The sequence below is a fragment of the Lissotriton vulgaris genome, chromosome 6, assembly GCF_964263255.1.
Source record: "Lissotriton vulgaris chromosome 6, aLisVul1.2, whole genome shotgun sequence".
Classification (NCBI taxonomy): Eukaryota; Metazoa; Chordata; class Amphibia; order Caudata; family Salamandridae; genus Lissotriton; species Lissotriton vulgaris.
The window spans coordinates 1,155,653,792-1,155,670,598 of record NC_141694.1 but is presented as its reverse complement, the minus strand read 5'-3'; the positions used below and the strand labels follow the sequence as shown (position 1 = coordinate 1,155,670,598).

Sequence of the window (16,807 nt, the reverse complement as noted above, 5' to 3'; positions counted from 1 at the left end):
AGTTATCGAGACAAAATCCTAACTTTATGTCTTTCGGAGTTCACAAAAGACATTTAGGAATAGTAAAGTTAGGATTTTGTCTTAAGTTTTGGTCTTAAGACAAAATCCTAACTTAAGTTAAATTTAAGTTAGGATTTTGTCTTAAGACCAGTACTTAAGACAAACTTAAGACAAAGTCCTAACTTTAGTACTCCTAAAAGCCTTTTGTGAATACCGAAAGTCGTAAAGTTAGGATTCTGTCTCAGATTACTTTTGTGATTTGGACCCTCTGTGTGTAAGTGAGATTTGCTTTGGATTTGCAAGGATTTTATGAAGTATATTAGAATAGCATTTACGACAGTGGCGGTGCGTCCATAGGGGGCGTTGGGGCGTTGCCCCACTAGCCATGGACGACCCCGTCACTGCCAAAACATGCATAAATAAGAAAAGTTTTAAAACCGATTGTTAAATAAATCTAAGCGCACTGACTCGGCGCTGACCCGGAAAAAGTCCGACGGAATCGGGCATTGCTTCGAAAGTGGGCCGTGAGGGGGGGGCTGCGGCAGAGTGAGTGGCAGTCAGAGCGCACCGTCAGGCAGGCAGCCAGAGCACTAGATGAGAGCAGCAGGGTGACTGCGCATGTGACAGCCAGGAGTATTCCGAATGTAGACTGGCCTGCGCATGCGTTGTACCTATTAGACCTTCCCCCCCCAACCCCCTATAGCCCTGAGACACAGGAAGGGACCCGGGGCCCGGTCTCATTACGGGCAGATTTTATCCTGCTCGAGGGCCAATCCTGGTGCAGTGGCGCTGTTAAGGCTGCGCCAGGATTGGCTGAATTAGTCAGTGTGAGAGCGCGTGACTCAGTCCAGTCCTGACTCGTCGTCATCGTCGTGACCACACCAGTTGTTTTGCTCCTACAGCCTAGCCTACTGCGGACCCGGACGGCGCAATTATATTGCACTGACTCAGGCCTGGGTAATAATTTTATAATGCTTCTCTTTCTTAGTCTTCTTTATAAATGCCAAATTCCCTCCTTTTCTGTGTGTCGTGACTGCACTCGTGCCTCTCGTTCTCTCCCTGCGGCCCTGCCCACTCACAATCACTCTTCAAACTCCGAGCAGCTACACCGAGTGTAACAGCAGGTATTAATCGGAAAGGGAGTGGAACGGTGGGATGAAAGACCGAGCCCTCATCCTTTCATAAACAGAGACGTTGCTGCATGGTTTTCAGATTGAAACAGGGGTTTTGCGCGGATTGCCAGTCAGTGCCTCACACCGCCGATAGAAGTGCTCCGTTCGAATTGCTCAGTGGGTTGAGTGCTCTACTCTGCTACATGTGATGTCCAACAGGTCACTAGATGGAATCAGAGAAAGGCCGACTAAGCTTGCCATCCTTCAGAGGATGACAAATGAATATAATTAAATGGAATGATAGTAACATTTATTGCCTATAGCGCTGCCGCTTAGTAGCAGAGATAATGGCGGCATCTTGATTCCCACTAACCATAAGCCCACCCCCAGATCTGGTTTGCTGCTTTGTTCATGGTGGTACCAAGCCTTATAGGTGCACTGAGAGCATTGAGATAAATCACGTTTTTACAGTTAACTCGCTTTTTTATGACGGTGAGTGGAAAGTCACGTGCCCACCGAAATGGTAGAGTGTGTTTGCTCTCTTTAGATGAAAAACAAACCCATGGAAATAGTTTTGTTTTATAAATAGATTTCCCAGCCATCTGAGGCTTTGTGGGGCAGTTGCGAGAGACTGCGAGCATTCTCCTGTGGCGTGTTTTCGGTATTGAGATTACCATAAAGGTAAAAAGAATTTCAGATGGGTTATTATTGTGCCATTGTGTATACATTTTCGGTATGATTTTTGAGTGAGCGCTGTTTTTCACTTTTTACAGAGTCATTCCCTAAAATTATCGCTTTTGTGGATAGAGATTTTTTGCTCAGCACATACAAGTTTATCTGTACCCGTTGGGTAGATGGTGAGTGTTCATCCCTCCTTAAAAACTGATCGCATGTGTTTGGACTACTGGTAGCACTGCAAACACAATGTTATACCATGATATACATCGCACTGTTTGTCATTTTCAGGTACTCATTCATATGCTGGCAACCTAAATTTGGTAGAACTAAGTTATCGCCTGCAGGCGTTTTCAACTATATTGCAACCCTGAGTCATAGGCAACTGCTATCGTGACAAAATTGTGACAGTGAACTTACTAATCATACCAAAGGTGCGCTATGTTTTCCTAGCGATTTTGAGTTTTGTTTTGAGCACATAACACGTTTAAATTTTTAGAAAGAACACATCCTTACAGTCACTTTTGATTTTACATTTCGCACTTGGGTGATGATATTGTTTACTTGGTTGATGTTTTTTATGTATTCAGTACTGGTGATTAAGGCGGATATTTGACCAGCAGTAAGCACATGAGGATGTTTGGCGCCTTGGCCATTATAATGATCGTGCATAGATTTTTTAGCAAAATATGTATCTGGATTAGCAAATGTACATAATGTAACATGTTGTTCTATATATATTTTTTCATTAGTGCCCCCGAAGAAGGGAGTCTCTCCCGAAATGCATTGGGCCTCACACAAGAAGCAGTTGTAATGTGTATTGTGTTATATGCAGAAACGTGCATCATTTATCAGTTTTTGAAAATATCTGCAGAATATTGAACGATGACATTTCTTAGTTTGTTTTATATTTGCAATCACAAGAAGAACTTTTGCTTCATAATTTAAACATGAATTGATGTTTTTGAAAATAAGTGTGTCGTTTTGTTTATCATTTCTTGAATACTAGTAGCAATGAAAAATAACACTGTTTAAAATCTAGTACGATACTTTAGTTTCAGGCAGTGCACCTGGTATACCAGTGGTTTTCCACTAGCAGATCAATATTGATTGGGGCTGGCTGCCCATAAACCAGGGAGCACGCAATCAGTTGATTAAGTAGAATTAGCAATTGTTTCATGAGTAAACTTAAAAGGGTGTGCACCTCCTGACATTATCACAGTTGCAGCATTCCCATTCAGCGAGGTCCTGTCCATTGAAGTCTGCTGTCCGCACTGCTCCGATGCACGTGCACCTGGCGCGCTGTTGGCGGGAGGGGAGGGGTTTTAATTGCTCAGTAGGGAAGAGTAAGGCATGCAGTTAGCATGGGTTTCATCGCGCGCGATCCATATTGTCTATTCCATTTCCAGTTTGTACCCAGCCCCCCCCCCCCTCCGCCTCACCCACTCCGCAGAAGAGGAGTAAGCATGGCGAGGGCGCAAGTTATAGTCACGTGCAATACCTAGCTGTTGTATTCCAGTGGGTTTTTTTAAGTTTAAAACGTTACGTTACTGCAAAGTGTTGGATGCTGAGGAGAACTCCGTGAGGGTGGACGGATAGGTTAGGCCCCGCTCCGGAGGAAGCACAGCTTTACAGAAGTTATGGATTATCGGCAGCGTGAGGAAGGCAGGGAGGTCCGGAGGAAGGAGAACGGATGGCGGGGGCCAGGTAGGCGAGGTGAAGAGGGCGGACTGGAGATCCTGACGGGGGGGAGGGGGTGGGTGTCCGTATACCCATGCAGGCAGGGTTTTGGTGGGACAGTGGTGTTTTAGGGAGATGTTCTTATTGGCTAGGTTTCATGCTACCCCTTAAGGCGACATGGCAGGGCACAAACATTGTAAATGCAACTCCTCCACATTAGAGGTGTCTTTTATTTACTATTGCAATATGTCGCGATTGTGCTATTCTTTCTAGAACGTGGTTGAGCCTCAAGGGTGACAGTAGATGGGTACACAAAAGGAGAAGGTTACTATTAGGCTCATAGTAAGAGGCGAGGGGGAAGGGGTCTGTGCAGCATGAATTGCAGGACTTGGGACAAATTAGGGTACCTTTTTCTGGGAAGCCAGTTCCTTGGAGAACGCAGGCTGCAGACTTTTCCAGAGGTGACAGAAGCCATGATCCAAAAAGTGTATGTTCCTGCAGTGACCACACCACCCAGGAGGACAGAGAGTGCTCAGCTCCCCCGTTCCTGGTGGGGGGGGGGGGGGGCAGCTCAGAGACACAATCCACTTCAAGTTGTATTTATTCTTCAACCGCACTGACAAAAGAAGCCGAGACTTGCAAAGGTGCTAACTTAGTTATTTTTCATTGCGCACAAATCCTCTCTAGTATGTAACATTCAGTTGTCTGGACAGATTAATCGAGGACCAGTGCAGTGACCCTCTTAAAAGACTCATCTCCCATTCTGTGACTTTTTTCATGGCAAAGGCAGTTTAGGCACACGCACACGGTTGGTTGCGTCTCCAGGGTGTCAGATTTTAACCAAACCACTCAATTTGATCTAATGTCTTTCAATCGAGCAGGACCTCTTTATATCAACCAAATAAGTGTTTTTTGCTCGCAGATTGTAAAATGGCGGGAGCAGATTGTAATTCGATCGCCTGTGCCAAGAAGAGCCTCTCGGTGCAGAGTGACATGATGAATCTTATTGCCTGGTCAGGGCGAACTCCGTGCCTCTAGAATGAGACGTCGGTGCCACAAGGGCGATTTAGACACCTGGGTCTAATAATCACCGCAAGAAAAAAAATGCAAGCCAGAAATGTTTCCGAGGGGGTGTATTGGCTGCCTGTATACCACTGTTAATCACTGTTCCATCCGCAGTGGCAGGAAGGAGTGATATATGGGGTCATGTTGAGCCGGTAGATAGTAGGAATACAGGATGCAGGCATATTTGGGGTGGGAGGGTGACATCGTTGGCCCTGCTACCTGGGGCTCCTCCTTCATTTTGGCACTTGTGATGCTGATCACCATTCCTCGACCTCTCCTCTATGAGCAGGGTGACACGCCCGATCTGCAAACTGACACAGCCACTTCATCACAATGCACGTCCATGTTTGTGAGTATAGTTGTAGGCTGCATTAAAGGGCTCTTGCTGAGGTGGATGCACCTGGTAGTCAGGAGTGTTGAAGAGCTCACTGTGGTGGGGGAGGTAGTGTTCAAAATTCCTGGATTTCATGAAAATAATCATCTCTTTGACGCTTCAATTAGGTTTGTTGAAGTTTTTTCTAATGTTTTTTGAGTAATCCCACCTTGTAAAACACAAACGTGGTTTTGTGCTTGTAATCCTAATACAAGATCATAGATTATACTTTAGGACTTTCACGGTAAGAAATCAACATTTCACCCAACGGGACAGAATGCTTACGCTTTTTATTTGGCAGCCTTGTGTCAGTAAATAATGCTTCCTTTTCCTCAGGGAATTTCTTTATGATTAGAGTTGCAAATTTCTTATCTCCCTTCTCCTATCTCATATCTGTACTGAATTTCTCTTCAGCCCAAGTTATTAACCAATAGTTTGAAAATGTTACATTTTAGCTCCATAATAATATTATGTAATTTCAAAGGCTTTCTGTATTTCTCCATGGTATATCCATGTCTATGCTCATTAATCAGCTCATCAGATGACAAATAATTGTGGCAAAACTCAAAAAATCTCTTGCGAGCTATTCGCTGTAATTGTACAAATATGCAACGATTTCTGGAATCACCCGCTTTGCTTTTATTTTATTTTTTTATTGTTGGTATTTTTCTTTTAAATCTGCATGGTTAATTTGTTTTGATGTATTTTGCTGGATATATTTGGATTTAGTATTTGTTTTTACTTAGGTCTTGGCTGCCATTTTGGGTGCAATGTATAAATTGTAGCTAGCAAACCAGCTGGTGTTTTTGCACACCGTCTGGTTTGCGTCCTGAGTCACATTATTTGATGGAACATAGGTCCTGATTAGTTACATCACAACATCTAAATTAGCCGTAGGTGGTAAAACCTACTACTTCGTTCATATATATGAGGCAGGAAGCAGTTTGCGACCCCCTCGGAATGCCTGTGACTCTAGGTCTGAGAGGGACAGCAGACTTCATTCCCTGCATTTGTAATCCCCACTAGAATTTAAAAAAAAAGTATAATCTGTACCTTTAAAGGGACTGAGAGGCAGATTTACCGATTTCTCACGTATCACAGTGCAGCAGCCGCAAATGTTGCGCTGCGCTGCATGATGAGAGACCATGAGAGCACCAACTTTACTGAAATATGGCACTCCCCTCGGCCTCCCCTCTCCCTAGGGCATGTGCTGAAATTCGCTGCCGTGCCCACGGAGACACCTTTGCACCACAGTTCAAGGGTGCCTCCGTTAGTCAAGCATAGGTTTTGTACTGGAAGGATTCTCTTCCAGTACTAAATACTATGCTTAGACTTATTTTAAGAATTTTCCCACATGCAAAATAAAGGAGAAAAAAGGCATTTCTTCTTTATAGCGCCTGGTAGAAGGGTGCACTATTTTCTAACGCTGTCACTTTCTGTAGTAATTTGGATTTAGTGTCAAAAACCATGGGGGAGGGAGTGTTCATGGGTGTGCCCATGTACCACCCATGGTACGCCCCCTTGGCGCGAAGTAATGCAATGCTGGTTTCACATTATTTCCAGCACTAAACAAGTTTAGCGCTAAAAAGAAAATCAGACTCAAAGATTTTGATCTGATTTGCGTAACTTCTGTGACACACACACAGCATCAAATCTTAGTAAATCTGCCCCTGAGTGATTTAATAATGCTTGAGACGCTTTAAGAAAAATACAGTCAGCAAGCAAGGAATGAAATAGGAGGGCATGCAGTGTGCCCTGCAGCTTCCACTGCTCCAGATGGGACACCTGCCGGACACCTGCCACTATTAACAACGTGGAAGCTGTCCCCATGAGTCCCACAGTGCATCTGAGTTACCATCTCATGTCGGGTGTCGGACACCAGTCAGTGTTTTTTGACTGCAGATGCAGTCTGCGTTCTTCTCTGGAAAATACCTCTAAAGTGCTGTGTCCTCTGTACCCCTGTGCACACTTTTGGTGGCCATGTCATCGTAATGTTCAGGTCGGAATACCTCATTTGCAGTCTGGAGTCAACTTTTAGAAGCCTTATATGGTGAATCCTATTCTGGAGATTCACATAATCCTGTTTTTCTGATCCCATATTTGATTAGGGAATTTATAGAATTTTTTTATTCCAAGTTTTACATTTATTTATTGAATATTTCACTTAACATTCTCCCCTTACCTCACATCAACTGTGAAATCTGGGGTAATTTTTGTGCTTTCCCACTTTTTTTGCAGCGGTTTGCCAGGTTTTTTTTAGGAGTAATCTAAATATGCTGATTAGCTTGAAAAGTTAATTCACAAGGAAAAGGTGTTCACTATGTTTACATGGGATTTTCCTGGTCAAGTTTTTAATGAGCTCTTGCTTGCATTCACCATTGTAACTTTGAAGCCAATTTAAAACTAAAACTGCCGCTGTGTAACAACTCATGACTGTGTACGTTACTAAGGTGTGCATATCATTCATAGGTTTCAATTTGGAAAAGATTTTTGATCAGGTGTGAAATATACAGACATAACTTACCACTTTTTACAGATGCAATTCAGACATACACCTGGAAAATGTTGTGTGACCATTGCATTGCTCCATAAGTTTAGTCAATAGGAACTGTTTTGTCACTTTTGCCTATCCCAAAGAAATCGATACTACAAGAAAATGAGTGTTTTTGTGCTCACGTTTTATTTATTTATGGCACATGTGATGTGAGGCTTAGCTATGTCGCACAGTGTGATCTAGGGCAACATTACGCTGGTGGCGGTGCTGTTTTGTTTTGTATGTTATCACATTAGCAGCACAGACCTGTATCATTAAAGCGGCCTTTTCTCGCGTAGCCTGGCACCGTCTTGCCCGAGGAAAGCGTTGGCACAGAGATCACTTTCTAATTTTGGAGAGCAAACATGTCATGTGTGTGCTGGTGGTGTGCCAATGGAAGCAGACATAGACACTGTGTCTATTTTTGCTTCCACTGGCACACCACTAGCACTTGGACAGAAAACGAAAGAGGGAATCCTGTTTCCTGTGGTAGAACGGGCACACCCCTCCTTACTATAAGGAAGAAAGGCAAGCCGCCACTGTGCACTGGTGCGGAAACCTCAAACAGCGCGTGCAGAGCAGAGTTGCTCCTCACGGCCTCTGTTGCTTGTAAATAGAGTTGTGCAGTTATGAAGCGCTGTGGTTATACTGAATAAGCAGCTTATTATTTATTTATTTATTATTTATTTATTTATTTATAGTGTTTTGTATAGCGCGGACAGGACCCGTGGGTATCAGAGCGCTTAACAGGAAGGAATTGCATATAAAGATAATAAAAGCAATAATAACAACAAGAGAATAGTGAGGTAGAAAGGCAATATACTGTATGGACGCGATTAAATATATATATTCATAATGATTGTGCAATTGTCATTATATGGAGAGCAAGGCTTGGCTTGTGTCAGCTACCTATGTTATATGAAAGCTCTTTAATAATGTAATACCTGCACTTTCACAATAGCTTTATTAACCTTCCTGCTTTCTCAAATTTGCTTGAAAATGCACCATTTTCCCACTATTTTTTCAAAATTTTCTCGGGGGGAAATCCCCCCGAACCCTCCTTAGCTCGCTCGCTACGGTGCTGTATGATTATCAGTTTCTGCCCCACCACTTTCAAATGTCACCAGCCGCCACTGATTTACGATTTTCATGTGAGGGCCACTGTGGTCCCAGATTAAAGAACATTACTCATACCAGTTGACAGTCGCATGAAGAAGCTTTTTTTGGACCAGTTAAGAAGCGATTTGAGTGCCCGATTTGAGGTTTAACAAGATGCAATACAAGTACATGTAATATCTCTATGAGCGATATATGTAGTATGTAATACAAATGCAGTTGCTATAGCACTGTGACTATTACTAAAGGTCTTGAGATTGAAATATGTCAGTTAGCACAATCTTCACTGGCAGCCACACACTCACCTATGATGGATAGGAAAGTAGCTGTCATCAGGAATGCGTAGCCAATGCTCATGTAAGCAGCAACAGTGATTTGCGTGTCAGGCTTGATCACGAAGCAGAGTAGTAAATATAATGCCGGAGGGATGATGGCTAACACGATGGTTAGATTTCCATTCCAATGAAACACAAAGCTTAAGGCACCTGTAATACAGCAATCAAGACACAAAGTGAAAAGCCTACTAGGTATGTATCTACAGAAAGGCGTAAACAGTTCTTGGATGATGTGAAATCTTTTTCATAAAAAATATGTAACCTATGATGTCTCATATTCCAATTAAAAAGTGTACTAGAACCCAATGGCTTAATTTTCTGTGAAGACCATTGTCCATTGATCTAGGTTTGTAGCCGTTGTAGAATATTTTAATTATGCTTGTGTTTTGTTGTTGTTTAATTTGTCTTTTCTTTCTTGACTTCTCTAATCTTAGTACTTGGAATTACAAATGATCGTACTGACAGCCCAATGAGGTCCCCATTACACCGATCAGGTGCTAATCATATGGCTCATTCTTTCTCCGTGTAAGTGGCCATTATCACCTCAACCAGACACCATCACCAACATAAGGCATACATATATACACATTTATCTACAACCCTCGGGCATTTCCGTCTCCCAGTTTATTTCCTTCACCCATACATCCTCTCAATAGCACTGCAGTAATCTTAAGGGCGCACATTGCAACTTAATTATGAAGTGCCTTTGCCAAATAATACACATTGTAGTGCCAGTAGAAATGCTTTCAGAACCGATAGGCTCACAATTATTTTATCATATTTTCTAAGGTATGCGCTGAATTGACTTTTTTTTTTGCAATCTGGTCAGTTCAGACCGTCAACGGTCATTGAATTAGTTTGTCATATATTTGGTGCAATAATCTTAATAATTTGTAGGCCCATTCAGGTGTTAGCAGGCACATGAACCACGCATACATAATTTTCATGAGACTCAAGCAACACAATTCCCTTTCCGCCTGATTCTTAAAAATCGTTTCACATTATTTATTCGACTATTGCCACCAGATTTACCTGTCCACATTTTGAAGGTTGTGTCCTCAGAATTTTCCCAGTAATGGCTATTTTGATATAATTTAGGTCAACTGCCGCAGACATAAATGGTTGCCACTTTTGGGTATAATAAATGTTTGATAATTGCATTCCAATATTATTAGCCTTTCATGGAGTTGTATTTCAAGAAATAGACACTTTTCCGCCAAACAGTCAGCCGACGTGGGCTGTGTTGCAAACGTATGCACAATTTTGCTTTCATGTAATGAGTGTCCATGGCAGCCATACTTTGTTGCTGACTGACTGTGCAAAGTTATTCCTGATTCGGTTATAAAAAAATGTGTTTCAGCCTACTCGGATGCATTTCATTTTTGCTCTGTACTAAAAGCAGCTTTAGATGTCTTCCCGAGCGCTAAAAATGTTACTTAAAAGAGCTTTGCATCATTAAAGCTACTGCCTTGGAGATTCGCTGGCTTTCTGGAAAGACCCACACACAGAATGTATTTAAAGGGCCGGTAAGTTGGCCTGCTTCAGTCACAGCATTAGTTGAAGTGCAAGTCACGTTTTGGCTCAGCCCATATTACAGCTATCTGGTGTTTGGCGTGGTGCACAGACATAATATCGAGTCCAAAATATCGATTGGACATAATATCGTGTTTTTAATATAGACTGGACAAAATATCGACAGGACAGAATATAGACTACAAAAATATCGTTTTTAAGGTAAGTGAAGTAATATCGACTGTTAAGAATATAGATAGTTAAAATATCGAAGTGTATAATATAGATAGTTAAAAATATCGATTTTTTTTATAATATAGTGTATTTTTATGTTATAATATGTGTGAAAAGTGTGTATTTATGTTATGAATATTTATATTTAAAGAATTTTGTTTTCATAATTATTGCGTAATTTAATTCTGTAGCGGGTTTTGGGTTTATAGGGGAGTAGGGTGGTAAGTAATTTAATTATAATTAATTAAATATGTAAATTGAATTATTGATAGTAATTTGTAATTAATTGTTAATTAATTTATATGTGTTAATTAATTTAATTGTAATTGGAAAATAATTATTATTAATTGATTAATTGGTAATTATGTAAATTTTACTAATTTAATTCTGTAGCGGGTTGTGGGTTTATAGGGGAATAGGGTGGGAAGTAATTTAAATATAATTAATTAAATATGTAAATGTATTTATTGATAGTAAATAGTAATTAATTGTCAATTAATTTATATTTGTTAATTAATTTAATTAAAAGTGTTAAATAATTTATATTTATTGATTAATTGGTAATTATGTAAATTTTACTAATTTAATTTCAGTAGCGTGTTGTGGGTTTATAGGGGCATAGGGTGGTATGTAATTTATTAATAATTAATTAAATAATAAAACTAATTATAATTTATTTATTTGGAAACAATTGTCAAATAATTTTAAATTATAAAATAATTAATTGTTAATGTTTAATTAATTTGTATTATTAGGTGATTAATTGAAATAATTATTGTTAATTCGTTTTTTAAATTAATTATTATTAGATATTCATTTTTAGATATTTGAATAATATATGAAATATTTACTTTTCCTAATATTGTATTCTCTGGAGTGGGAATAGTAATTGTAACCACTACGCTATCCAACGCTTTCCCTACTGTTGCATCCACTGGAGTGGGAATAGTAATTTTTACCCCTACGCTATCCAACGCTTTCCCTACTGTTGCACTCTTTGGAGTGGGAATAGTAATTTTAACCCCTACGCTATCCAACGCTTTCCCTACTGTTGCACCCACTGGAGTGGGAATAGTAATTTTAACCCCTAAGCTATCCAACGCTTTCCCTACTGTTGCACTCTTTGGAGTGGGAATAGTATTTTTAACCCCTACGCTATCCAACATTTTCCCTACTGTTGCACCCACTGGAGTGGGAATAGTAATTTTAACCCCTACGCTATCCAACGCGTTCCCTACTGTTGCACTCTTTGGAGTGGTAATAGTAATTTTTACCCCTACGCTATCCAACGCGTTCCCTACTGTTGCACCCACTGGAGTGGGAATAGTAATTTTAACCCCTACGCTATCCAACACTTTCCCTACTGTTGCACCCACTGGAGTGGGAATAGTAATTTTAACCCCTACGCTATCCAACGCTTTCCCTACTGTTGCACTCTTTGGAGTGGGAATAGTAATTTTAACCGCTGCGCTATTCAACGCGTTCGCTACTGTTGCACCCACTGGAGTGGGAATAGTAATTTAAACCCCTACATTATCCAACGCTTTCCCTACTGTTGCACTCTTTGGAGTGGGATTAGTAATGTTTACCCCTACGCTATCCAACGCTTTCCCTACTGTTGCACCCACTGGAGTGGGAATAGTAATTTTAACCCCTGCGCTATCCAACGTTTTCCCTACTGTTGCACCCACTGGAGTGGGAATAGTAATTTTAACCCCTACGCTATCCAACGCTTTCCCTACTGTTGCACTCTTTGGAGTGGGAATAGTAATTTTAACCCCTACGCTATCCAACGCTTTCCCTACTGTTGCACTCTTTGGAGTGGGAATAGTAAGTTTAACCCCTACGCTATCCAACGCTTTCCCTACTGTTGCACCCACTGGAGTGGGAATGGTAATTTTAACCCCTACACTATCCAACGCTTTCCCTACTGTTGCACTCTTTGGAGGGGAAATAGTAATTTTAACCCCTACGCTATCCAACGCTTTCCCAACTGTTGCACTCTTTGGAGTGGGAATAGTAATTTTAACCCCTACGCTATCCAACGCTTTCCCTACTGTTGCACCCACTGGAGTGGGAATAGTAATTTTTACTCTTTTGTTATTTTACGTTACTAATATTGGCTATTATTTAATTATATTTTGCTACTATATATATATGTTTTAGGAAATATGAATTAAACATTTTTATTTTTTACTTTCATTAATTATTTAATTATTATAAGTTAATTTAAGTATTTTTAAGTATATTTTAGTACTTAGTTTTTAATATTAATTTATTTTAACACTGTTTTTAGTAAAGTCGATATTTTTCAAAACTATATTTTTGTAAACGATATTTTTAACTTGATATTTTTGTACTTACCTGTTTGTAGGTAGAAACTCGATATTTTGTCAGTCGATATTTTCTCAACGATATTCTTGCAGGTCGATATTTTGTCTCTCGATATTATTTCAGTGATCCGTTTGGCGTGTCAGGCAGTGAGTGATGACGTTTTGTCAAGTACCGCCATGCGAAGGAGGTCAGTGCCTGGTGTGCAGCTACCAGCCCTGTTCTTCTCACATTACCTGTCCAATGAGCAGTGTGTATGGCACAGGTGGCGGGAGACCACAAGAGTGTTTATGGGGCCTGATGGCACAGTGGCGTCTAAGGCAATCTCTGGTACCGAGCTCCACCTGGGCCGTACTTGTGTCACTGCCAGACCTACTCCAATATGTAACACCATGCAAGGAATTAATCTCTTCCCCTCCTCAGTGATTTACATCAAGTTTTGAGGCTCTGAAGTTTTTATTTCATTTTTTATTTATTTATTGTGATTTTATATAGCGCGAACATTACCCGAAGGTGTCAGATCGCTTTACAAAAGAACCAGTTGCGATACATAAGGACTTAGGATTACATGAGTTACATAAAAGATACAACAGGAAAAAAATTGCAAATATACAAGTTGTAAAGTCACACAGGGAAGAGATACAAACAGAAAAAATTATGAATGTACAAGTTGTAGTCACTCAAGGAAGAGATACAAATGGATAAACTCTAAGAATCACAGTGGAATGGTAATGAGTAAAAGGTCTACTACATATACTAGTGGTTAGCGTTATCTCTATATACATATATACACAAAAAGATTTTCTCAGGATTCCATTTTACCAGCGATTAGGCTTGGGCAAGTATATATCACATATTTACAGAGTGAAAAAGAAGTAAAAAGAAATAAAAAGACATGGATCGTGGGCATCGATGGAAACCATCTCACCATGGCAAGAACCAGGAGAGCAGAGTTCCATTAAGTGGGGTCAGAGGGGGGGATGCAGTCACAGCACCAAGAGAGGGCAGTAGAATGTCTGCTGTTTTGCAAGATGGTGGACCAAGGACAAGAGCGACAACAGGAGAAGTTCCCAAAATGGCAGGGCGCACACGAGTTCCATTCAAGAAGTTACGAGGGCCAAGTTCAAAGAAAACCAGGGAGTCGAACCAACGGAGGAAGAACCAGAAGGGGAAAGGAGCCAGACAGGCAAAAGGGGGGCAGGCGGTCTCCGAAGCACAGCCATGCCGTCCGTGAGCACAGGACCTGGGCAGCTGTGGCAACAGTGTCCAATCCATTCTCCCAGGTCGAAGGTAGACCAACACAGGCTCCAGGGCAACAGTCTAGAGAACAGGAGGCTGCAGAATGAACCATGTCTTGCTGGCTGTCGTAGTTCCTTTCATTCGAATGTGGCTGCAGTGCTGCTGCCTGCATCTGGTGTTTTCACGGCCCGCTGCTTTGTTTTGGGGAGGGGTGTGTGTGCCCCCCAATGAGAACAAGCTCAAAATTCAACTTGGATAAACCAGAGAGTCATAGTCATTAAACAGGCCTCCCTTGCAGGGAACCCATTAGGTTTATAAAAGAACCCTCACCCACCAACCTAGTTGGTGGCATGCTTCATCATTGGCTTCCCACTCAGGGGGACGAGAGCCGCCTAGGTGTGCTTTGACGCCTGATTACAGCAGAGCTGGTTTGATTTGGAGTGGACAAGTGAATAACGTGAAAGTAAGAATTTTAAAACTACCTCCAGGATACCAAAAACGTTATTATGCAGTCCCTGGGGTAGAGGTAAAAAAGAGTCACTGGACGTGATGGATGCGATGTGGTCTTACACGATCCAAAATTAGTGAGAATGGTCAGAGTGAGATGGGCTACATTTTCCAGGCAATATGATCAAATTTAATAGACTTTCTTCAGGACCTGCGGCACAGGGTGAGTTTGCCCAGAGCTAGTGTAATCGATGTACACACGAAAGGTGTGCATAGGTGAAATAAGTGCGTTGCTTACGAAATTCACTGTCAGTTTAAAACATATACTGCTAGAAATAGGAGAGAAAGGATAGTTCACAGCATGAAAGGGCACACAGTGGTAGTGACCAATCGTCAATGCATGTACCCCCAGGCCAGTGTGGCTCGTCTACAAACTAATGAGATTGGGAGTGATATGATCGCATTGTCTGCCATGCAGTTTGTAACATTAAGTGTAAGGAATGTTCAGAAATCTATTAAGTCCTTACTTGTCTACAGGTACCTTGAATGTTGAATGGGGCCCTAAATCAAATTTTCATATAGATAGTACATAAGATGTGCCGACAAGTGAACAATAAACATGTTTCATTTTCACAGGCAGCCAAAGTAGGGAAAGGAAACAAGGGTGGCACAAACATGATATATTAATAGACAATATTATTATATAATTTTGCATTGCAAGTTTCCCTGTTGGTCTCTATTTATGTTTACTTCTTTTGCCAAATCAGCTATTGCAATCTGTCCCCTCTGTTTCTCAGCACTTATATTTCCACTGGCACTGTTCCCCGTCAATTTAAAGAATGTGTTGTGATGTATCTTCTAAAGAAACTTGGTCTAGGCTCTTCTTCGGACTAAATGCTTATATCTCTTTTAATCCCAGCTGACAGAATCCTAAAACACTAGTCACCATTCATTTAGCTCTTTTCTTAAAAACAACATGCACTTGATGAGACTCAGGTTGGTTTCTGACAGGGCTTTGACCTGGTAGTGAAAGTAATGTGCATTGATGGATAACCTCTGGCTGCTTATTCCAGGAGTGTCAACAACAGGATTTTATTTGATCACTCAACTCTTGCTTTTTTGCCTCTACTGAAACTATAGCCCTGGAACATTTCCCCTCCATCGCTTATGACAACACCTTTGGGGTGCTTGTGAAGCCAAATAACCCATAGGAAGCTTCTTGTGGAGAAGTGTGGCTCAATGATTAGAGCGGCAGACCCTGATGCAGAGGTCTAGCCCAGGACCAGGGTTCAATTCCCCACGTCGGCGGGTCTTTGGCTCAAAATTCCACGGCCCTTATAGTTCTCGCCTCGGTGCCTATTCCAATCATGGAGTCCCACTCTGCAACTCTGGGCAATAGCTTGCTTAATCTCCACAATGGCCCCCACAACGCTAAGGATGCCTGGCCTCCACCTTGGGGGTGCCCAGGAGTGGATGCCTCACAGGGAAAGCTAGGATGGGTTCCACAGTGGTATTTGTACAAGCGCCTTGAGACCCTTGCGGGTGAGTAGTGCGCTATACAAGTATCAATTTACAATTTCTTGTAGATAAGGCAGTAAAATACTTTATTAAACAGGAACTTTAGCCACAGTATACTCTCTGCGTACAAACCCCAACAACCTCCAACTTTTCACATTCAAAATCTAACATTCCATTAGAACTGTGACAGAGAGAATACTAATAAGGAAGAGGAGGGGGAATAAAGGAGTGGAAGGGAATATAGCCCACCGTAGCGGGCTATACTGGCTATTAAAGTTCCGCTGCAGCGTTAAAGGCCAGAGCCGAAGGCGAGGGACTTTAACAAGGCAGCAGGACTTTAATAGCCGGTTTAGCCCAGCTACGAAGGGCTATAACGCTATTAGAACATTCTGCCACTAGAGGGCAGAATGCTTTAACAAATTAAACAAAGGCTTTAGAGAGTACACGGAGATTGAAAAAATTCCCTCAGGCTCCCTGAAGCCTTTGTTCACTGCCAGAGGTGTGAACAAAGAAGCATTGGAATGTTGAAGCTCCGGGCTTACATCAGCCATTATAAGCCTGGAGCTACTCCATTGTTTTCAATGGAGCTTCCAACATTCCAATGTTCTAATATAGGATAACAATATGTGCAATGTAA

At 41.4% G+C, this 16,807-nt stretch overlaps 1 protein-coding gene across 1 annotated transcript in view; it reads right to left on the bottom strand.

Moving 5' to 3' along the window:
* Positions 1 to 16,807, bottom strand: part of LOC147708559 (chitin synthase chs-2-like) — a 389,460-nt gene that overhangs the window by 120,737 nt on the left and 251,916 nt on the right. The window contains 1 exon segment of the mRNA XM_086927238.1: positions 8,860 to 9,039. Within this exon segment, the coding sequence (XP_086783364.1) occupies positions 8,860 to 9,039 (180 nt within the window).